The sequence below is a fragment of the Doryrhamphus excisus genome, chromosome 2, assembly GCF_030265055.1.
Source record: "Doryrhamphus excisus isolate RoL2022-K1 chromosome 2, RoL_Dexc_1.0, whole genome shotgun sequence".
Lineage (NCBI taxonomy): Eukaryota > Metazoa > Chordata > Actinopteri > Syngnathiformes > Syngnathidae > Doryrhamphus > Doryrhamphus excisus.
The window spans coordinates 17,930,349-17,955,475 of NC_080467.1; the positions used below are offsets into that span (position 1 = coordinate 17,930,349).

Below are 25,127 nucleotides of genomic sequence, written 5' to 3' on the forward strand. Positions count from 1 at the left end.
TAGCTTACAAAGACAACTGAGAACGACAGAACACAAAAGAAAATCATATTCTGCAGACTACAAGCTGCAAGTAGCTGAAAACAGCAGAGAGAAATTTTGGGCATCTCCGTGTAGAGTTTGCATTAAAAAAAAATGTGGCTAAACAGAAATTGAAAACAACCCCGTGACGTTCATCAGCTTTAATGCCGCGCTTTGCGGTTGCCATCTCTGTCGCCGCTTGCTGCTGTGCGCCAACAATGAAATCCCAGCGGTTGCTGGTGTGGCTTTGTTTGTGACTTTTGACAATTTTGTGACAATTGCCCTTGTCGTATTTGAAGCTGCTATGTTGCGTGGAAAAATGACTTGTTTGGTTGCGCCATTCGTGCCATGAACGCCATTGTAATAATGTAATAATATTAATTATTATTAGTAGTAATAATTTTCTCATGTACTTGTTCATTTTTTATTGCCTGACTGAGTGACTAGTGGTGTCACTGGCTTAAGTTTTTGTTGTTACCTTCATTTTGGCTAATTTTATGTTCATTCATTCATTTTCTACCGCTTGTTGGAGAAGAAATTATCCGCAACCTAATTGAGGCCTCCAAGACCACTTGTTTAAGTAAATTTCATCTCCCCAAGCGTATTCGTTCATCTCCACTTATGAGAAGGAATAAAACTCACTCACTAGTAAAAGTTAACATCATGCAGGGCTCGACAATAACGATGTACCGATGGCCCGGGGCAAGTTAAAACAAAATTCAGGCAAGTAAATCTAAAGTAAATCTAATCAGTGATATTCCCGTCGGGCAAGTGCACTTTGGCATGCCATACTGCCAAGAGTTTTTTTAAAAGCGGTTCTTGTTGGGTGTTGGTAAAACACGGACTGCGTAATTCTGGTGGTAATTTGCAAACTAATCCTTGCAAATCTTGAAATGGACCAATCAGAATTGTTTATTTAGACCGCGGTCCGTAATCCACAGTCCGCGTTTTACCCACACCCGTTGTTCGCGATCAACCAATCAGCGATCGTTTGACTACGAAAACATCCATCATGGCGTCGCTGCCAACATCGTCTAATTCTGAAGGAAACAGCAAAAAGTGATGAACCAGTGCCTCCTAAACAAGTATTTTATTAGCGGCAGCAAATCAAATGATGGCACAGGTGAGTGAATCACATTGCTGTGACAATTTGAAGTGGTCACAATGAAACACCACCGATTAGATCCAATACCAAGTGCTGATTTTGCACAAGCTACAAAATCTAGCAGTTCCATTTCTCTGTGGATTTTTCTCACCTTTGCTTCACAAATTATTGTTTGACCTTTTTTTTCTGGATTAAAAACACTTTACTAGTACACAAATGTATCTATTAAATAATTCATTTGTGGTGCACAACTTAAATAATAATAATAATAATAATAAATTTCACTGCTTACTACGACTACGATGTGTAAGGTATTATGGTAGTACTCTCATTTCATCTTTATTTGAGATTCTCATGTGATGCCACAAAACATTACATGATATCATTATGGCAGTCTTTTCATTTTACATGGGGCAAGTTCGGGCAAGTAGTTCTTACCTTAAAGATTCCCTATGGGCAAGTCATTTTGGTTTTTAATGTAGAGCCCTGTCATGTATTGTAAAATTGGTCAGACAGAATAAAATCACAAAAACACAGGATCCTGTGCTGAGTTTCTCTTCCAATGTCCGCCTGCAGCCTCCCTACGATAAGAAGGAAAGTCAGCATCCCAGAGCTTTTTGTAACTTGCCTTAGATGGGGTGGAGCTGGGGGTATGTGTGGGGGATGGATCAGGATCCCGTTCCCGGACCAGATACTTCCTCCTTCACCCCATTATCTTCATTGCCTCCTGAGTAAATAGCTGTAAATACCTAAGACCAGGGGTGTCACACTCATTTCGCATCGTGGGCCACATACGGCCTAGGGAGATGTCAAGTGGGCCGGACCATTAAAATTATACCATACTCTGCTATAAATAACCAAAATATCATGTCTTTCCTTTGTTTTGGTGTAAAGAAGCACATTAGGAACATTAGGAAAATATTGAAATTTAATGAACTATCCTTTTACAAAACATTTTATGAAACACCTCATATTTCCTTAGACAAATGTGCAATTTACTTTTATCATTCACAAATATGCATTGCAACTGATCCCACTGATTGTACAAAGGCACAAAACTTTAATTGGTACTGAAAAATATAGTAATGCACTTTAAGATTAAATGAGACTTTTAAAGAAAGGGATTTTTAAACCACTTACACATACGCATATAAAATCTAAATGTAATCCCTGCGTACACCTTACAAACTAAGGAGAGTGATTTTAAATGTGTAATGAAGAAAGTGTTCGCCTGTCCTGTAAATCTGTAAACTTCATACATGAAACATACATACACATACAATATATACTGAAAATTTATGGAGTTGTATGAACAGTAGAATTCCATCACACAACTTTCTTTGTTTTTTTTTTGTTTTGAAGCTGCTGACTAACATTAAAGTGCACATTTTTTGAATCACCACAGTAAGGATTCATCTTCACAGAGCTGTATTATTTCAATGCAAACAGTAAGCCGTCATATTTTTTTTTCGCTGTGATGAGTCTCGTAGTGGCGTCGAATTTTATATTCCTTCAATACCGAAACTTGTTGCAAACACACCAAGCACAAAGGTTTTCCGTGCATCTCTGTAAATAAATAAGACGTGGTCCATTTTTCTTTGAAAATTCTACACTCCTTATCTACTTTTCTCCGTTTGGATAACGACATTTTGGCTAATGAGGGTGTAGCGGAGAGGTAGAGACCAAGGTATTAACAACGTCGTAACAAGCAGCAGATGGCGCATTGATACCGTCTGCTGTTTTCAGTCTGTCTCAGTGATGTGGCTTGTCTTCTACTCTGATGGAAAGAGTGCGCCCCTTAGCGGATAATCCATGAATTGCAGCGAATTAAAAATATTAATTCCATGTCTTTTATGCATTTTTTCCACTTTCAAATTATCCTGCGGGCCTGATCGAACCTCCTTGGGGGCCGGTTCCGGCCCGCGGGCCGTTTGTTTGACACCCCTGCCTAAGACCCTCCTGGCCTTTTGGTTCTCTCCCAATGAGCTCTGCAAGGATGAAAAGAAGAAACACAACACAGGATGTTGTGCCGTGACCTTCTGTTAGCTGACCCTTGATACTGACCCAGCACTGGTCAACAGTTTAACTTGATACTCATCTACCCTACATAAAAGACAATTGCTTAAAAAACTAAATTAGACTACAATTCCCCCTTTGGACCACAGGTTATACTGTGGTCCACATCCCACAGGCATACCAAAGATACAGAAGGACATTTTCAAGAGTAGATGTTGTTTCCTCCAAAGTGTTAGGAACCACAAATTTTTTTTTCCTTCAGCCAGAGGAAATGTGACGTTCTTACTGTCACCCAGTATGGGCGTATCAACCTGGGCTGCGTCCACACTCTTTTTTTTCAAACCTTAAGTACACCCATGGTGATGTGTACACCCCGTTCTCAGGACCCCCTTTTGCAGTATCAGCAACCTGTACAGAAAATTTTACTCACCAACCATTGTGGTGCAACAAGTGTCATACATCATTTTCTCCATGACATCTGTGGGAAACAGCTGACATCCAGTGAGTTCAAATGTTGTGAACCTCATCTGGATGTTTACGCCGCATCTGACAGCTATATGAGCTAATGGAAGTGCTTCAACCCATTTTTGTATCCTGCATATTTTTGCTATTTTGTTTTTACATTTTTTATTAATTCCTTCAACCTTACCTCAGCTTTATCTATCATCTATGGATGACACCTGTGTGTCCTTGCAGGTATCATATATTGTTTACCTAACCTAAAAGTGCCTCATCCGGAGCAGCCGCGCAGAGGGGACAGTGCACCCATCACTAGAAACCCAAACTCCATCCTTGTTTTTACTACCACTCTATGATAGCCAACATTTTTTTTCTTGTGCTGCTTACAACACTATCTAATTATGCCAACTTTGATAACAGACCTTCAATTTCTAAAACACTCAACTGCAATTGAATTGTAGCAAGCTACTGCCTGCATTTCCTAGGGAGATAAGATCACCCCCTTTTGCATGTCCTTTATACCTACAACCGGGCATTTTACAGCCTCAAAATGTCCTTTTCTTGTTGCAATTTTCTATCCTACTCTCTCCACTGTACCAACTCTTAATGTACCACACGCCACCCATACAATGTTACCTCCTACCTTCTGAGAGCTCCAGCGCTCTTATAACTCCCCTTAGTTTAACTAAAAGGTCTACTTGTCACTTGCTTTGCCTCCAACACTTCCATGTTCCCATCCTCCTACTGCCTTACCACTGCATAAGCCACTTTCAACGAACCATCTGTCCATAGATCTGCTCTTGTCTTTGTTTCTTCCATCACTTTCTCTGTACCCAGATGTGGGACCCCCTCCTGTATCATCACAGCCATATTATAGATGTACTGAAAGTGCAATGTAAACCGCAAAACTATACATAGTGAGTACTATCAACAAGTGCGACATGGTGTGCATATGAAAGCGAGAGGAGTCGTGGTTGGTAGACATAAACAGGAAAGCTGCAAGAAGTGTTGAACAGGCCCTCACTTCCCCAGAAAAACCAATGGCCGTAGGGCACACACACACACACACACACACACACACACACACCAATGATAGAGATAGAGATCGAGGTCTGACTTTGTGGAGCTTTGTGTTGCTTAGTGAGAGTGAGTCATCATTGGCTCCTCCCGCATCTTATGGGATAGCCTAAAATCCTTGGTCATTTTTTTGTTGTCCATCTGTCTTGTTTACAACAAGACAGATGGACAAAAATGTCAAGTCCTACTACATACCATGTGGATGTAACAACTCTGTAGACTCAAGCTGGATGCTAACATACATAAAAATCATTCACTTACCCACATCCCCTCCTGAAAAGAACACATTTTACTGAGTGTTGTTTTCAGTATAGGATGTAAGTCGACCGCCGAAGAAAAAACTTGTTTGAGAGCGATGAACGACTCCTGCGACTTGGGCATCTACACCAGTGCAGCAGAAAACTTGCACATGGCCTGAGCGTTGACCAAGGCTCGAAGAGTGGTCAGCTCACCATTATTCGCAACAAATAAGCAGCTGACCAATGCTGCATACGCCAAATGGGAACCATGATCCCTTGTGACTGCATGATGTTCCATGACAGTAAAATTAACAGCTGATGCAGAGAGTGAGGGAGAGAAGAAAACACACTAGATTATTGTGGAAGCAAAGATGCTTGATGTCCTAAAATCACATTGGATTGAGGAGAAGCTATCAAGCACACATCGTCCTCATCGTCATAATTCAAAATACAATGTAACGCATCAATGAGAGGTGTAAACAAGTGCAGGCTCCTACACCATGGGGACCACTTAGAGAAGAGAAAACTTCCAGGCTCGTCCGGCATCTCTGGAGTCAAGGCTGCCCAATAGATCTGCACACTGATCACTTTATGGAGTATTGTCCAATGCCACCATGATCTTTGAACCCAGTTGCCCTTGACAGTTCAGCTGTAGTCTAGTGGGAAACGTGTCCTGTAGCCATCTTGGTCCACATAAGATGCTTGCCCCTTGACAGTTGGTGGTATGGTCAGCCGAAGTGCGGAGGGAACCTCAGAGAAGCCCACAAATGGGACTTTTCCTGTGCTGACCTTGACAGGTGGAGGAAGGCTGCTGATGGTGGAGTACTTTGCACCAGTGTCAAGCATCATTGATAGCACAGTGTTATCTCCAGTCACAGGGATGCATGGGTCTGCCAAACCATGCATGCCGGGGCTCCTTGCCCCCCTTTTTGGTGTGAGGGCTATTGACCTCCCCCTCAGGTAAGGGGTTAGTTGAATGGTTCATGATTGAAGCATGTCCCCTTGAGGACCTTGAATAGTCTATTGCTGCTGATAAGACTGCTGTCCTTGTTGTTGAAAAGCATGTCGTGGGCAGGTCATGGCATCCACATGGAGGGAACAAGGTGGTATCACTGGGCATTCTCTCACCCGGTGAGCCATGGAGCCACAGAAATAACAACTTTCTCAACCAAGTCCCACTGCACCCCCGCCTCTCTTACCTCTACCACAACCACTCTGAGCCAGAAACTTGTGCAAATCCCTGTGGGGCTTGAATCCTGTCGACAGGTCCCCATATGGGAAGTTCTGGCGGTAGAGGAGCCCAATCAGACTTTTGGTATGATGCCTGTTGTTTGGACACCATTTGTTTTTCAGCCTTGGTGGCCCTTGAATTGTCTCGCTTCGCTCCCTGCACCTGCAATTGCAACAATTCAGATTTTAATAAAGATTCATTTTTCTCTTTTTCCATTTGCTTTTCAGTATGTCGAAGCAAATGATGCAAAAAATGTTTTTTTCACTCGTTATGTGTTGCATCAAACATATCAGCTCCAGTCATTTCAACCCACTCGCGAAGACACCTGACAAGATAAGTCATACCAGTTTCACGAGGAATCATAGAAAAAGTACATTGAGCCAGGAGAGAAGTGGAGGGAGGATAAATGCGTTGCAATACTTGACCCAAATTGCTCATTACACCACCCGTTCACTGTTCACTGTCTGCCATGTCATCGATACCAGCCTGTTGTTGCACATACCTCAACTCACTGACGGTCAATTTCACCCCCAGGATGGCTCAAAGGTCGCCAATCACGGTTGTAAACCCATGTGTTGCCTCTGTGAGGCGCTGCATAAAAAGTGCACCCCCAGAGGATGGCAAGGGTAGTTTTTCAGCAATACATGTACAATCTTTGATAGAAAAAGGCACATAAACAGGGTGAGGGCTGTGTAAGAATGCAAGAAGGGGTGCCTGAATATTAATCTCTGATACTTCTGACACACACAGCAACATTTTAGCTGTCCTACTTGCATGGCGCTGAGTCCTCCGCTTTATTGTCTTCTTACTGGCCATCTGCTGTTTACTTTCTGTACTCCAGCCCCCTTTCAACTCCTCATCTGAACCACATTCCTCTTCATCCTTCTCTTCTCCAACCTTTTCCTGACCGACCCACAACTTATCCTTAACCTTCCTTATCTCCTCATGTTGATACTGTGTTAGCAATTTCAACTGTTTCCTTCCTCCAATTTCCTTCATTAATTGTTCCTCCCTTATTGTTAATGACACCCTGTAGAGGCACTCCGCCTTGGCCTCTGCCACCTTTGGATTTTTGGCCTGTTCCTTCAAGTCAGTTAACATATCATGTGCTTCTTTGTATAAATCCTGTGTCTGCTTGGCATTTCTTAAACTCCTATCAGACCACTCGTTAATGCAGTCGCTGTCACTTTTAGTGAGGGGTCTGTCCACCTCTTTCACGCCGCCCAGACCTGTGAGGAAAGACACACTGGACATTCTGTTATTTACATTCCTTCTTGTCGCTTCCCCATCATTTTCATACATTACCTGTCCGCGTATGATGGTCACTGTTGGAGCTTGTACATGCAATGTGCTGTTTTCAGTCGAGTATGGTGGTGAGTTCTGATCACACTCAGAAGGTGATGTCTTTTTTTTACTGTTCTCGACATATTTGCAGCACTCCCTATGGTAAATAACATTACTTGCAACTCCTCTCGTTTAGCCATTCTCTTTTTTTAGGCCCCCTTTTTTAAACATCCCAGCCATTTCATGTTGTTTTTCCAGATCATCAATTTTATTCATCAGGCCTTCTCTCGCTTGTATCACTGATTGATACAGGTTTCTCATATCATAATCTCTGAGCAGTATACCATTTTCTTGTAGTTGTTTAATCATCTTCCTTACCCAGGCTTCTTTTTTTTCCTTATCTGACTCCAAACCGCTAAAGGTGGCCTCATAGTAAGGCCACACTTCTTCCAACTGTGTTCTCCACACCTTTGTGTGTGCATTTACTTTATCCACGTTAACCTTAATAAGTTCATTCTTATAAGTAAACTCCGTCATCTTCTGCCCTTACTTACCCTACATTTTGCAATTTTTTTGTTATTTTCTATACACATACACACACGACGTCTTACATTTATACTTCAGTGGGCTTTCACCACAGGTTCAAAACCTTCACTTGGTACTTTAGAAGAATTACTAAATTCTTCTGGGCCTCCAACCCATCTAATGATTTATTTTATACCACAGGTCCGAAACCTCCTTTGGTGTTTTTAGTGGAATTGTTAAAATTTCTCAGGGACGTTAACCCAATTTATTTTCTACCACAGGTCCGAAACCTCTTTGGTTTGTTTAGAAGAATTGATCAAGTTCTTCAGGGCCTTTAACCCAATTTATCTTATACCACAGGTCTGAAAGCTCCTTTGTTTTTTTTTTAGAAGAATTTTTCAAATTCTCCTGGGAAAGTACCCCAGTTTGTCAATTTATTCTGCCTCATCTTAATAATTGGCAAACTATGGATTCAGAAAAGTCCAGGAATATCTTTATGAAGTAACAGCCAATATGAAGAGTTTGAATAAACAGGTCTCTTCTTACCTTTTATATGGGCCGGCCCTGATATTCCAAACACTTTTCCGTCCACCCGAAAAGTTTTTTTTCCTTCTCTGGAGATCACGTCGGGGTCACCATAATTGTTGGAGAAGAAATTCTCTGCAACCTAATTAAGGCCTCCAAGACCACTTGTTTAAGTAAATTTCATCTCCCCATGCGTAATCGTTAATCTCCACTTATGAGAAGGAATAAAACTCACTCACTAGTAAAAGTTAACATCATGTATTGTAAAATTGGTAAGACAGAATAAAATCACAAAAACACAGGATCCTGGGCTGAGTTTCTCTTCCAATGTCCGCCTGCAGCCTCCCGACGATAAGAAGGAAAGTCATCCCCGATTTTTGCATCCTAGAGCTTTTTGTAGATCGCCTTAGATGGGGTGGAGCTGGGGGTATGTGTGGGGGATGGACCAGGATCCCGTTCCCGGACCAGATACTTCCTCCTTCACCCCATTATCTTCATTGCCTCCTGAGTAAATAACCATAAATACCTAAGACCCTCCTGGCGTTTTGGTTCTCCCCCAATGAGCTCTGCAAGGATGAAAAGAAGAAACACAACACAGGATGTTGTGCCGTGACCTTGTGTTAGCTGACCCTGGACCTGCACTGGTCAACAGTTTAACTTGATACTCATCTACCCTACATAAAAGACAATTGTTTAAAAAACTAAATTAGACTACACGCTTTTCCTCACGACACGGGGGTGCTGGAGCCTATCCCAGCTGTCTTCGAGGCGAGAGGCGGGGTACACCCTGGACTGGTCGCCAGCCATTCACAGGGCACATATAGACAAACAACCATTCACACTCATACCTATGGACAATTTGGAGTCGCCAATTAACCTAGCATGTTTTTGGAATGGGGAGGAAACCAGAGTACTTGGAGAAAACTCACGCATGGGGAGAACATGCAAACTCCACACAGAGATGGCCGAGGGTGGAATTGAACCCTTGTCTCCTAGCTGTGAGGTCTGCGCTCTAACCACTTGTCCGCCGTGCCGCCTATGTTTATGTTATGTCTTTTAAATGTCTGTTTCTTGTATCTTTGATGGTTGCTAAACCCTGAACTGAACGAATTAATCTTTTACCAACGAGACTCCCTCAACCTCCCTATACCATTTTATTTCAACTTATTTTCAACTTTATTTCAACATTTTCGTTTACCTGCTTCATTCACACTAGTTAGTCTCCCTCTGGAAGTCTTTCTTCTGTGTGTAGTCATATTGCATATAGTATACGTATATAGCCGCAAACATAACCACACACACTGCACTATGTCCATTGAAGACATATAAGCTCCATTATCTAGTAGGTAATTCAACCAATTGGTCCTTCATTACTTTGTCAAATGTTTTATTTTTTCTTGTGAATTTATTAATTCTCTTTAAACAGCCTAAAATATGTTTTATCCGATTACTCGATTAATCGAGAAAAATATCATTAGAATACTCGATCACTAAAATATTCAATAGCTGCAGCCCTAAATAATAATATGAGGAGGTGTCACAATCTATAGATTGAAGAAGATCGTTTGTCAGTTTTGCCAGTGCCAATTCAGTAGAGTGCTTCACCCAAAAACCAGACTGAAGAGGTTCAAATAAATTACTGAAGGCCATGTGACCATTGAACTGTTCCGCAACAATTTTTTCAAGGATTTTCAAAATAAATGGGAGGGTAGACACTGGCCTTTAATTAGAAATACTCTCGAGGTTTGTTTTTTTCAAAGAGGTCAAATCACTGCACTCTTGAAAACTGTAGGCACAGTGCCGGAGGAAAGATAGATATATAATATTTAAGATTGATAGAGCTAAAATTGGGAGCAGTCTTTCTCCCATATTCCAAAAACATGCTATGTTAATTGGCAACTCCAAATTGTCCATCGGTATGAATGTGAGTGTGAGTGGTTGTTTGTCTATATGTGCCCTGTGATTGGCTGGTGACCAGTCCAGGGTGTACCCCACCTCTCACCCGAAGACAGCTGGGATAGACTCTAGTACTCCTGCAACCATCCCCCTCATGGGCAAAATCGGGCGAAAATGAATGAATCATTTTCTGCAAATAGTATGTCACTGGATAATTTACATGAATATTTAAGTCACCCATGAGTACAATATTGTCCGTGCGGGTTACCAAGTCTGCAATAAATTCAGAGAATGCACCCAAGAAGCCCGAATAGGAACTGGGGGGACAATAGAGAAGTGCCAGATAAAACCTCAAATGTTTTAAAGTCGGAATTGGAGCAAGTTTAAAAGCGGTTTCATGGATTATTAGAACGTGCAACCTGAGAACTCAATTAAAATTAAGGGAAGATGCCTCTTTAAGTGATATGAAGTCTTTTGGTTTCAACCAGGTCTCACAAAGACCAATTATGTTAAGACTGTGGACTCTTATGAGATCATCAACAAGCATAGCATTTGAGGAGAGCGATCTAATATTCATAAGGCCAATTTTCGTTCAAGTGGGCTTTGTGAGGCTGTTCACCCCCAGTGAATTCATATTAGTAATATTAATAAGATTGCTTTGTCTAGAACCCATGTTGTATTTTGGTTTGTTAACCACACAATAAGAAGTTAATACCATACGGGTCTGATAGTTATTTGTTGAATTATCACTAGAAAAAGAGATCAAAGAGGGAGGTTCAGGTTTAGCACCAAGCGGTACCTCAGTAAAAAGCAAGACAGACTATGGTGCATTCATGGGTTGTGCACAATATGTCGCTTTATTCCACATAAAGACCTACAGTATGTGTATTGTGTAAGTCCGGCCTTGCGCCAGTTAGGGCTGGGACAACGCGTTGGCGTCATCGATGACGTGCAAGAACTGCACGTCGATGCGTTGTCATTCAAAAAAATTTTTTTTAAAAAGGCGGCGGCCGCCACAGTATGGAATCATAGCAAGTCGGGGGAGAAAAGATCTTGCAATAGGATGTCAAATGTATGGGAGTACTTTACACTTAAAGGAAATGATTTGTTGGTCTGTGACCTGTGCAAAATGGAGATGGCGTACCATAAAAGCACTACTGCGATGCGGTAGTTGAACAATTTTGATCCCAGTATTGACCCCTGGGGTACTTCACATGTAATATATGAACTTGCAGATGTGTATTCTCCTAGCTTTACATATTGCTTGCTGTCAGCTAAGTAGCTTTTGACCGAGTTCAGAACTAATCCTCTTATTCTGTACCTTTCTAATTTAGTTATTAGGATGTCATGATTGATTGTATCAAAGGCTTTTGTCAGACCCATGAATACTGCGACTGTACACTTTCTGTGATCTATAGCATTAGTGATTTTCTCCATAATTTTGATCAGTGGCATGGAGGTAGAAATGTTAGCTCTGTATCTGTACAGACTTTTTGATTCGTAATTTGTTTGCATTAATACATTTATCCAGCCTATTGTTGAATAGCTTCTCAATAATTTTGAAGAATTGTAGTAGTAAGGAGACTGGTCGATAGTTTGTAAATTGGTGTTTGTCACCATTTTTCAAAATTGGAACAACCTTAGCTGTTTTCATTTCTTGGGGAAATCTTCCGGTATGAAAAGATAAATTACTGATGTACATAAGCGGTTCTACAATCTTGTTGATTACCGCTTTTATAGTGTCCATTTCGATTCCAGTACAATCAGTTGATGTTTTTGCTTTACAATTTCAGACAATGTTGATGTTTCCTTTTTTGTTACATCTGTCAGGATTCCTTTCTATTGTTTCATTCCTTTCCTCCCTTGTTGTTTGTTTTGGAATCCCTTCTTCCAGTTTGGGACCAATATTGACAAAGTAGTTATTGAACTTTTCAACTGTCTCATCCATATCATCATTATAGGCGTTTCCAACCATGAAATAATTAGGGTAGTCTGTCTTTTTGTTATTTTACCTGATAATACTATTTAGAATGCCCCAGGTTGCTCGAATGTTGTTTTTGTGCTTGTCTAATAGTTGGCTGTAATATTTCTTCAGACACACTCTTGTAGTCAACTTATTTTTATAAGTTTTATATGTTCTTCCTGTTTGTTTAGACTGTTGAATGATGAATTTCCTGTATAGTGTGTTTTTTTTTCTTGCAAGCATTGGTAAGTCCTTTTGTCATTCATGGCTGGTTGTTTTTCTTTTGCTTCTTTGACTTTTCTCTCCAGGAAAAGTTCTTATCGTACAGCTTCATATAGGTATGTAGAAAGTGTTCATATGCTTCATCCATGTCTTTGGCACTGTACACACACTCCCATTTTTGTTCTTCTAGATCAGGGGTCGGCAACCTTTACTATGAAAAGAGCCATTTCACCCACTTGCCCACTAAAGAAAAATAGCCTGGAGCCGCAAAACGTTGTATGTTTAAAACAACATTGGAGGGAAAAAAAAGACGAGTTGGAGTACTCTTGCTAGTACTGGAGATAAACTTTTGTTTTTAAATGAGCTCTAATTTATTTTTTAGAATCGTCAAATAACTCATTAATAATAATTAATAACTCAAATAACTCAAAGTATTACTCATTTCCCTTCATGTTAACCTGTCAGAGAGAACTGGATAGCATCCTGTCTGCTCATTCAGTCACCAGTCAGAACTCAGTCAGGATGCATTCATGGTCTCACACAAAGTTGGATTTTTGTAAACTCATAACAAAGACGTGCATTTTCACCACACGGGTGCTAAAAAATATTCAAGCATTGCAAAGGGAGCCGCAACAAAGAGGCTGGAGAGCCACATGCGGCTCTGGAGCCGCGGGTTGCTGACCCCTGTTCTAGATCCTTCTTGAAAGTGCACTATGACCCATTTATCATTGCACTAAAATTAATATATCTGCTCCTGCATATGCTCCTGTGCAATACTATGTGTATATTTTGGATATCTTGTATATATCTTGTATGTATCTTGTTAAATTGTCTTTTTACTCTACTTTATATACCTTTTGTTTTTTTAAACTTGACTAATGCACTGAAAAGAGAAGCTCTCCAATTTCGTTGTACATCTTGTATAATGACAATAAAGGCCATTCCATTCCATTTCTCTGAACGTAGTCTTTGGACAGTCTTTGTAGCCTCCATTGTTCTGTTGTTGTAATGATGCTTGTAAATTGTAAAAAAACACAGGAAGATGATCACTGATGTCTTTGATTAGTAGGCCACTAATGGTTTTGTTATCAAAGTAATTGGTGAATATATTGTGATATATTGATTAAAGTGGCACGGTGGTCGGTTATTCTACTTGGTCTGGTGATTTGGGGAAACAAACTTAAGCTGTACATTTTATCTATAAAATCATCAATTACCTTGGTCTTGTGTGGATTCAGCAGATCGATCAATTGAAGTCTCCACATATGGAAATTGTTTTTTGATTGTTATCTGAAAAGTTGTTTTGATCCAATCTTCAAACATTTCTATCCTTGAATGTGGCGTTCTGTATAAACAACTTATGAACATGTGTTTGCTTTTTTCTTTACAGATCTCATTATTTATGCATTCTAAGATATTGTCAATAGCAACTGACATTTTTTACCACTTGTAATGTAGTTGTTTGTCCACATACAGGGCGACTCCAACTTCCAACTTAAAGTCTGTGCCTTTATCCTCGTTCAGCCAGGTTTCCGAAATGCGGTTACTTTGAAAGGTTCCTTGAATACATTCAAATATTGTTTGCATACATGCTTCTGCAGTTTATATGTATGTTTGACAACTTGTTGCCAATACTTAAATTATCATTGTATTGCTCATCTGTTTAATAATGATAGTCAATTCTCATGTGTGAAAAAAATTGTGTCCAGATCTATATCATTTTCCAATTCCAATTGTTTGTAATTTGTAGAGCCAAAGGTGTCCAATTGTAGATCTTCTTGTGTCATAATGGTGATGTTTAAGCCGTTTTCCATTTTCAAGTTAGAGTAATCTTAGTACTGTTCCACATCCTTGATATTTTTGACAACGAGCACACTGGCTTCCAGTCCTCCATTGAACTTGATGAAAATTTTGCAGTTGGCACTTCAAGTGGCTTGAATCTATCCCTGCTTTCTCAGGTCACATGCTTTCTTCGTAATTTTAGCATTGCGTTTGGTCAGGTGGTCATTCATGTAGACATTTGTACCTTTCAGCTTCTTTCCCTGTTTTAGTACAGCGGTCTTGGATTTCCTGTTAGTGAACTGGACGATGACGACGGGTGTGGTTCTGTTCCTGCCATACAGTGGAATGCAAGTGTCCATGGATTGGATGTCCACATTTACCTCTTTAGATATTAGGAAATCCACTACTTGTTCCTCTGTTGAGGCGACATCCATTTTGTCTGCTTCCTCCCTGTTCCTGACTGCTCTGGCATAAGACCTGGGTTTGATCTTCAGCCCCGTCACAATAATGTCTTTCATCCTTGTGTTTTGATCCATGCCGTTGATTGTATTTTTCAGCTCCTGAATTATTTTGTCTTTCTCCTCATTATCTTTTTTGATTATGGTATGACTCTCCTGTAATTCTTGATATGCCTCTTTCAAATTTATCATCTCCTGCATAAGGGTTTGAACGTGCTCTTCCATCTTCTGCTCCGTTTTATCCAACTTCAGAGCCACCTTTTGCAGTTCATCCCCGTTTTTCCGTACTTTCCTGTCAATGTGAGCCGTCCTCCGGGTTATGTAATCCACCTTACATACCAGCTTTGATAGCAGCTCTAGTCTACTCTCCGTTAGCGGCTGCATCATCAGGTGGAGATCGCTTTCAGTGGGAATCGGCGGCGGATCTATATGAAGACTTTCTCTGTGTCTATAATTGTGTCCAGAGTGCTTCAGCCTGAGCTAATTGAGCTCACAGGTACACCTCGATCCGAGGTACTTGGGCTGGGAGGTTCAGTATTTTGTCCGTGGGGTGAACCCTTCCTCTTGGATCTCGGTATGTTGTGGTTGCTAGGCAAAGCGTGTGTCAACACCGTCTGTCTGTTAGCCTGTTAGCTTGCCTTTACTATCTTCTGTCTTCTATATTTAATGTTGGTTGTTATAGCGAATATAGTCTCTCACTCGATGTTACAGCCTGAAATTACAGTCACCGATTCTGGTCACATTTTTCATGGCCAGAATTTCTAGGTGCAACCAAGGTGTTGAGGGAGTCCAGTTCGGGGGACTTAGAATCTCATCTCTGCTATTTGCAGATGATGTGGTGTTTATGGCCTCTTCGGGCTGTGACTTTCAGCGTTTACTGGGACGGTTATCATCTGATTGTGAAGCATCTGGGATGAGACTCAGTACCTCCAAATCAGAGGCCATGGTTCTCAGTCAGAAAAGGGTGGAGTGCTCCCTCTGGGTTGGGAATGAGGTCCTGCCCCAGGTGGAGGAGTTTAAGTATCTCGGGGTCTTGTTGACGAGTGAGGGAAGGTGGGAGCGTGAGGTCGACAGATGGATCGGTGCAGCCTCGGCAGTAATGCGGTCGCTGTACCGGATCGTCATGGTGAAAAGAGAGCTGAGCCGGAAGGCAAAGCTCTCAATTTACCGGTCGATCTCTGTTCCCACCCTCACCTATGGTCATGAGCTTTGGGTCAAGACCGGAAGAATGAGATTGCGGATACAGGCGGTTGAAATGATTTTCCTCCGTAGGGTAGCTGGACTCACACTAAGAGATAGGGTGAGGAGCTCAGTCATCCGGGAGGGGCTCAGAGTAGAGCCGCTTCTCCTTCACATCGAGAGGAGTCAGTTGAGGTGGCTCGGGCATCTCATCCGGATGCCTCCCGGACGCCTCCCTGGTGAGGTGTTCCGGGCATGCCCAGCCGGGAAAAGGCCCCGGGGCAGACCTAGGACACGCTGGAGGGATAATGTCTCACAGCTGGCCTGGGAACACCTTGGTGTCCTCCCGGTGCAGCTGGAGGAGGTGGCCAGGACCGGGTAGTCTGGGCCTTCCCTACTGAGACTGCTGCTGCCGCGACCCGGACCCGGATAAGCGGAGGAAAATGGATGGATGGCTGGATAATATTTACTCTACACATTTTTACAGCATTGGAAAACGTTAAGAATGTTTGTGTCATGGCTGTCCTCCTACAGAAACCTTATTAAAAGAAAAAAATATATTTTTCTCCCCCATCTTTTTCCATTTTCAAACATTTTTCAAAAAGCTCCAGGGAGCCACTAGGGTGGCGCTAAAGAGCCACATGCAGCTCTCGAGCCGGGGGTTGCCGGCCCCCGGATTAAGCAAAAATGGCACACAATAGTACATAACAGTACTTCACAACTGTTGAATTTACTCATTAGCATGCAAAATTACGCACCACTCCAGGGACAAAATTTGTGGAAGTTTCAAGGTGGCTTTACATGTGTATTGTTGAACAAATATTGTTTGTTCTTCTCAAATGTGTCTTTCTGACTCCTCCCTTTTGTCTTTCTGCATTTAGTCCAACAGGGAAAAAGTTCAGGAGTAAGCCTCAGTTGGCCCGTTACCTTGGAAACTCAGTGGATCTGGCATGTTTCGATTTCCGGACGGGGAAGATGATGCCTGGCAAACTGCAGAAGAACAAACAAAGGTTGAGACATGACCCTCTCAGCCTGGCTAAGGTAATCTAAAAAAACTTTGATCTCTTCCGGGGCCATGCTTTTCTTGCACTGTGTGTCATCAGATTATCAGATTAACACCACATTCTGCAGCAGCTCCACAGGTTGGTAGGTCAGGTGACAGGCACTCGTTATGCCTTACTTAATGACTTGGTTTAGGACTTAGGTCTTAATGGTACTTGTTTGTTGAGACTTGGTTATTTGGCACTTTTGGTGAAGTCTTTTTTCCATCAGTGTTGTGGAATTTATGTGGTCCACTCTTGCATCTACTGGACGGAGTTGTAACAGCAACCCATTCATGCGCATCATTATAATGTAAATGTGATCAAGGGTGAACACATCGAAGCCACCCTGGAAACACTGGATCACATTGCCATCTCCAACAAAGACAACAAAGATGTTTTCTGTCATTGTCAGGACTTTCCATACATTTTACAATTACATTTGTATTGCCACAGAAGGATTTTCTGTGACTTTTTTTTTTTATTTTTAGATTTGGTACTGTTCATCCTTGTCCACAATCACAGTATAGTATGAGTTTGAATGGCTGTTACAGCTCCGTTCAGTAAATGGCATCAGAACTCTACAAAACCAGAAGTCAGAGGCACTTCAACTTGCATAAGGAAGGTGCCCTTTAATTTGCAAGCAATAGCTAACAACTAGCTAGACAACACAGTGCAAACAGACAGAGGGTCATCAAACAGAACAGCAATCTTAGTCACAGTTGGAAGTAAAATGTCACAATCTGCATTGTTGCCTGTGTGACAATTTCTGTGTTTTCTGTGTTTTGTTTCTCTTCACCTTTGTAAGCCTGATTTCCTGGTTTCGTGCTCTTATTTTGTATTATTTCCTGTGTTGTTCTGTTGTGGTTCTCGCAGCTCTTGCGTTCCCGCTTATGCACACCTGGTAGTAATTGTTGATTGTTGTATTTAGTTCAGCCGGGTGCTTCTTCCTTTGTTGGTGCATTGAGCCTTTGAAGTGCTGTATGCCAGTGATTCGCCTAGTCCACGCTCATTATCATAAATAAAACTTAAAAAAAAAAAAGTTTTTCCCTGCAATTGGTGCTCATCTCTGCATCCTGGGGTTGCATCGCAACGCCTACATGCACAAACGTGACAGACTGCACCAAACAGATGAAGACGACCTCGCGGAGATGGACCTCTGAACCTGGCAGGTTCTAAAGGCGTGCACGCAGTTTACTCCAGAGGAGTTGGAGGACATGGGGGCTGGACGGCACGCTGATCCCGATGGCGGGTGTACCCCGGACCGCCGCTGTCACACCAAACCGACGCCAACGCACGTCTCGACCGATTCCGTCAAGGGCTTCACGGCGTCATACAGTACAGCAGTCTTCTTCCTCACTTCCATGCCAAGCCAGGGTGCACCACCCCGCTCACGCTGCTTCGGAGTGCCGGCCTATGATTGAGCGCACGAAGGCTCCCGCTCCATGTTAGCACGCCGATCTCCCGCTGTCCTCGTCTGGGTCCCCGTTGCCTCTCGTACAACACAAAGAGGAGCACAGTACACTTTCTCCTCACACGCCTTCGCGCTCTAAGTTTCAGCTGCCCTCTTCACATTCGACAACGGCCTAGTTCCAAAGCCCGCGCCATGGTGCCCCAAGATTCTGCCGCCCTCCACCTCGGAGTCAACATTGCACGCAGCCAAATTCAAAGTGGCCAATATTCCACCCACTCCCGCACCTCGACTCAAGAGGCTTCAGACCTATCCGTGCCCACTCCACGCAGTTTGAACACACAACAACAATGAACTTCCATTCTACAAGGGTAACGACGACGAAGCGCTAACACCAAACACGTCACTTTAGTTATTTGCAAAATGCCCGCAAGACATGCTGTGTATTCCAGCGCCAACACTACTTGACACTACCACATTGTGAGGTATTAGATGTACAATGTTACACACACTTACATGGAGCCCAGCTAACCTCATGCAAGTATTTTTAAAAGCTCATATGTATTATAAAGCACGCACACACGCACATCTGTGGCTCTAGCCTCCACCAGCCTTGCTCTGTGTGTTTTTGTTCCATGGTGCACCCTTTCCGACATCATCGCCTTTTGTTCCCCTTTGGACTCAATAAACTCTTGTGAGTACTCACCTGCCTCCGTGTTTGGGATCCAGGCCCAACTGAGAACGTGACAGAATAATCCAGCCAACAGAATGGACCCCGTTGACGCGGACCCCATCAAAGAATCCCTTTGTCTCCAAGCCATGCGCCTGTCCAAGCAGGAGGAACAGTTCGACGTACTTGGAGCTTGCGTGCAGAACCTAGCGGAGCGACAAGACGCTCGCATGGCCGCACTCGAGGCTGTCCGCCATTCAGGTCCACCCGGCTCTCACCGCACCACAAGCGCCGGATCCTCCTCCTCCCTCGGTCGCAGTCTCCAGCTCAGCAGCCACGTGTCCCCAACTCTCGAGACCGGAGCGATTCTCCGGGGACTCAGGTGCGCTCCTTTTTAACCCAGTGCGAGTTACATTTCTCAGCCATCTGCTCCTCTTTCTCCACTTTTGCGAGAGCATTGGAGCAAGTTTTCCAACGAGACCCTCCCGGCCCCGAGGCTGCCCGCACCCTGAGGCTTAGCCAGGACAGACGCTGCGTATCCGATTACGCCATTGAATTCCGCGCGCTCGCGGCGAAGAGCAACTGGAACCCTTCGGCCCTCCTGGACGTCTTTTCTGATGGGCTCGCTGAGCGGATAAGGGACCATATGATTCTCCTGGAGACGGCGGGTGAACTGGGCGACCTGATCGCCCTGGCGGTGCGCATCGAGAAGCGCCTGGACTTCCGGGAGCAGGACAGGCTGCTCCGACGTGCCGCGCCCCCTTCGCTTGGGGCTCCCTCGATGACTCGGGCTCCCTCCGACAGCAGGTCATCCATTCCCTCGGGAACGCCCCCTATGCTGGCACTGGAGGAACCGATGCAGCTCGGCGAACATCGCCTCACGTCGGCCGAGAGGAAGCGTCAGGTTTGGCTCCACCTCTGCCTCTACTGTGGCCAAGCGGACCACGCGATCTCCTGCTGTCCCGTCGCCCGGACAGCCAACGCTCCCAAGCTTCGGCCACGCTTCTTTCTGGTTCGCCGGTGGAGCCTCCGACCGTGCCCCCTTCCGCGATCACGCCGGCATATCTGTGTTGATATTACGGCGTTTATCAACTCTACATACATTACATACATACATTTCTTCCTCGCTCGCCGCTGGTCTCATTCGACCCTCTTCCTCCCCAGCTGCCAGTTTCTTTTTTGTTGAGAAGAAGGATAAGTCACTCCGCCCTTGTGATGATTACCGCGCTCTCAACAAATACCCACTCCCATTATTGGATTCCGCATTTAATTCCCTCAGCTCTGCCAAGTTCTTCACTAAACTCGATCTCCACAATGCTTACCACCTCATACGCATCCGGAAGGGGAAGACGAGTGGAAGACCGCATTTAACACCCCTATTGGCCATTTTGAATATCTTGTCATGCCTTTTGGCCTCACCAATGCACCGGCCATCTTTCAGTGCCTTATTAATGACGTGCTACGCGATATGCTTGGTCGCTTCGTTTTTGTCTATTTTGACGATATTTTGATTTTTTCTGATTCTCTCAAGGAACACACTCAGCAGGTGCAGCTGGTATTACAGAGGCTCCTTGCCAACAAACTCTTTGTCAAGGCGGAGAAATGTACGTTCCACGCTCCCTCGGTTTCTTTTCTGGGGTTCATTGTTGAGAAGGGGCAACTTCGAGCCAACCCTGCCAAGATCCAGGCTGTGGTTCAGTGGCACCCTCCTACATCAAGGAAGGACCTTCAAAGGTTTCTGGGCTTCGCTAATTTTTTACCGCCGCTTTATTCAGAACTTCAGTCGGATTGCAGAACCTTTGAACAGGCTCACATCCACTAAGAGTCTGTTTGTGTGGACCCCAGATGCTAACGCCGCTTTTGAATAAAATGCGTTTCACCTTGGCTCCTGTCCTTGCTCACCCTGACCCCTTGTCTCAATTTTTTGTCAAGGTTGATGCTTCCGACACTGGTGTGGGGGCTGTCCTCTCCCAGCGCTCCACCACCGACCACAAGCTGCACCCCTGCGCCTTCTTCTCACGTCACCTGAACCTGGCAGAAAGAAACTACGACATTGGCAATAGGGAATTATTGGCGGTTGTCTTGGCACTGCAGGAGTGGAGGCACTGGCTGGAGGGTTCTGAGGTGTTGTACTCACGGACCATAAAAACTTGGCCTATCTCCATTCTGCTCACAGGCTCAACCCCCGGCAGGTACGCTGGGTGCTCTTCCTAACCTGGTTTGACTTCTCCATAACCTTCCGCCCTGGCTCCCGAAACGGCAAGCCCGACGCCCTCTCCAGGATGTACTCCCCTCCCTCGGACGCACTTCCCAAAGAGACCATCCTTCCTCAGTCCCGTATCCTGGGGGGCTTCAGTGGGAGGTAGAGAAGCAGGTGATGGATGCCATGGAGGACTCCTCCCCCCAAGGGACTGCCCTGCCGGGCGCCTGTTCATGATCCTTCACTTTGCTCTGAGGTTCTTCGCTGGGCGCACAAGTCCAAGCTCGCCTGCCACCCGGAATTGCACGCACCCCCTTCCTCCTGTCACAGTGCTTCTGGTGGCCTTCCCTGCGTGCTGACGTCAGGGAGTTTGTGGCCGCCTGTACTACCTGTGCAAGGAATAAACCATCCCATCAGGCTCCACCGGGTCTCCTGCGCCCCCTGCTCATCCCCACCCGGCCGTTGTCCCATGTGGCTTTGGACTTCGTAACTGGTCTTCCCCCTTCCAATGGCAACACAGTCATCCTCACAATCGACAGGTTCTCAAATATGGCCCATTTTGTTGCCCTCCCCAAACTCCCCTCTGCGCTGGAGACGGCTCAACTCCTGGATCACCATGTCTTCAGGCTCCACGGCATCCCCCTCGATGTGGTCTCTGACCGGGGTACCCAGTTTTCTTCGGCCATGTGAAAGGCTTTTTGCAGGGCCATGGGGGCTACCGCTAGCTTGTCGTCAGGCTACCACCCGCAAACGAACGGCCAGCGAGCTAACCAGGACTTGGAGGCCGCCATTCACTGTGTTTGCCACCAGCAGCCCGCCTCCTGGGCCATCAACCTGCTGTGGATCGAGTATGCTCACAACTCCCTTGTCTGCTGTGCCACAGGCCTTTCGTCTTTCCACTGAGTGTACGGGTACCAGCCCCCAGCTTTTCCTTCTCTGGAGGCGGAGTCGGCAGTCCCTTTCATCTCTGCCCACCTGCACCATGCTCGCCTGGCTTGGCGAAACACCCGGAAGGCCCTGGCACGCACAGCCGAGGGCAACCTGCGTCTGGCCAACCGCCACCGCTTGCCTGCTCCTGAATACAAACCTGGCCAGAGGGTGTGGCTGTCGAGTCGGGATTTGCCCCTCCACACCAATTCCAGGAAACTACAGCCCAGATTCATCGGTCCTTACCCTGTGGAACGGGTCATGAGCCCCTCCTCTGTCCTGCCTCCCAGACGCCCTGGGAGTACACCCCACCTTCCACATCTCCCTCCTTAAACCTGTCAGCGTCAGCGACCTCAGTAGAGATTTAACAACAGTTAAATGTCAATGATGGCTAAGGGTCACAATGGAGATGATATCACTGAAATGAAACAGTCCAACTTACCAGTGGCAATAGTATGACCCGTGATAGTAAACAGAATTGCAGCCATACAGTAATTAAAATCTCACTGCTTGACATCATTATTACTGTAATAATAGCATACCAAAAGCATATAGACATCAGCGATAAGATGGTAGATTGTGTAGAGAAGCACCCATGTGCTGTGAGGGAGCATATGGAGATGTGTACTTCTGTGTATATATTCATATGTGTGCATAAGTGTGCTTGTGTGTGTGAATGCGTGTGTGTGTGAATGTGTAATTGTCACCGAGAATGACAAAAGGAGAGAGACTGCCTTCTACCACCCAGTAAACCCCGCCCCGCGTAGCCAGGTCAAGCCCCCACCGCCAGAGATCCCCAGGCCCTGTGGGTGCGGGCAAAGCCAGGGCCGACTCCCCAAGACAACAGGGCGCCAGCAGGTCGGAGGAGAGCCACACCCCCGAGACCGGCGGGAGACCATACCCCACTAGGGCAGAAGGGCATCGAGGGCCACACACCTGCAGGCATAAGGGCACCGCCGCCAACCGGAAGGTAGCCCGTCCACGGCCAGAGGCGCCGCCCCCCTCGCCCTCCACACACCCCCAGGAAGCGGAAGCCGGCCCCAGGTAACCCCAGGTCTGACCACCGACATAGGACCACCCCGGCCAGGACAGAAGAGGCCCGGACCCACTGCCCCATGGAGGACTGGGATGGAACGCCCTGCGCCAGACCCCCGCAGAGCCCACCCCCCATATATCTATATAGCCATACACACACACACGCACACACACACATATATATATATATATATATATATATATGTATGTATATATATATATATATAGGGGGGGATACTGTCACGTCCGGTTGCCCTTGCTTTGTGCCTCTGTCTCCCTCCTGTCCATTTCTGTTGCTCCAGATCTCTTGCTCCTGGCTGGAGGCAGAGCTGCTGAACGCACCTGAAGCTGATGACCCTTGTCCAGTACTTAAGCTCATCTCTAACAGCTGGCTCTCACTGGATTATTCTCTTTCGCCACCCGATGCTACAGCCTTGCTACAAAACCCTGTTTGTGTAGTTTATGCGTTCAGTGGCTCTAGCCTCCACCAGCCTTGCTCTGTGTGTTTTTGTTCCATGGTGCACCCTTTTCGACACCATAGCCTTTTGTTCCCCGTTGGACTCAATAAACTCTTGAGAGTACTCACCTGTCTCCTGCCTCCGCGTTTGGGATCCAGGCCCAACCGAGAACGTGACACAGACTGTGAATTCACTGTGCTACACATTTCTCCATGCGTCAGGTGAGGATACCATGGATACCAAGAGGATACCATGATAACCCTACTATAGTTGGCATCCATTACACATGCACACTCACTGCACTTCTATTTGTTGCATTCTCTTGTTAGAGTTCATGAGACTTTTGTTTTGCGGCTCCAGGCTATTTTTCTTTAATGGGCAAGGGGGTAAAATGGCTCTTTTCATAGTAAAGGTTGCCAACCCCTGGTCTAAGACAGAACTCAGCCAGGATGCAGTCATGGTCTCACACAAAGTTGGTGTTAAACAAATATTCGAGCATTGCAAAGGGAGCCACAACAAAGAGGATGAAGAGCCGTGGGTTGCAGACCCCTGACCTAGACAATGTACGAGAACTAATTTTGGTGAATCATGCAGAAATCATGCAGAAACCAACCTCAGTTGGAAAACTGAGGATGCTGAAGCTGGTGAAGGTAAGGAGAGAAAGGCTTTCACTGACACACTGTTTCTATCCCCACAGGGAGGTAAGCCTGATCTGAACACATCCCTGCCCATCAGACAGACGGCATCCATCTTTAAACAGCCTGTTACCAAGGTTACAAGTCACCCTGGAAACAAGGTCAAGACAGACCTGCAGAAAGCGACTGAGCAGCCCACACAAGTATTGTCCTTTTAGTCACTTTTTCTCTAATACACATGCATACATTGTATTCTTGTTGTATTCTCGTGTACAAAGTACAAGTACAAATAATGAGATTTGCGCATTTGGAAGTGAACCCTGAAAGAAGCTTGGGATGGCTGAAAATGCTCTGTTGCAACGGCTCGTAAAAGTGTTTCTTTGGATGTAAAGCTGTATTTTAATGCCGAAAGTTCATTTTTGTATTCACACATCAATGAGAATACTGTTGTCCCTCGTTTCTTAAATAATTGATCATGATTAATCACCATTAACAACTATGTCTGAACTATGCCCATTTTTACTGTATTTAATGAATAGAAAGATATTGTGAGGATAAGCGAGCTAACCTGTAACTAGCCTACAATTTATTTGTTATAACCTTAAGAAAGAGTTTTAAATAGGGAAATAGTATCATCTGTCAAGCTGCTGTAGTTTGAAGATCGGATAATATCAACTTCCGTCAAGAGATCTAGTCGATCCCATTCGTGACTCTGGGCCACACACCAACATTGTAGCCACTCAACTCCCACCACCCGCAAGAAGAAGAAAAC

General features: G+C 44.7%; 1 protein-coding gene across 2 annotated transcripts in view; it reads left to right on the plus strand.

Annotated features, from left to right (window-relative positions):
• Positions 1-25,127, plus strand: part of mbd2 (methyl-CpG binding domain protein 2) — a 43,609-nt gene that overhangs the window by 9,627 nt on the left and 8,855 nt on the right. For both annotated transcript variants that reach the window (XM_058060911.1, XM_058060905.1), the window contains exons 2-3: positions 16,861-17,020; positions 24,418-24,558. In XM_058060911.1, the coding sequence (XP_057916894.1) occupies positions 16,861-17,020; positions 24,418-24,558 (301 nt within the window). The remainder of the gene's footprint in view (positions 1-16,860; positions 17,021-24,417; positions 24,559-25,127) is intronic.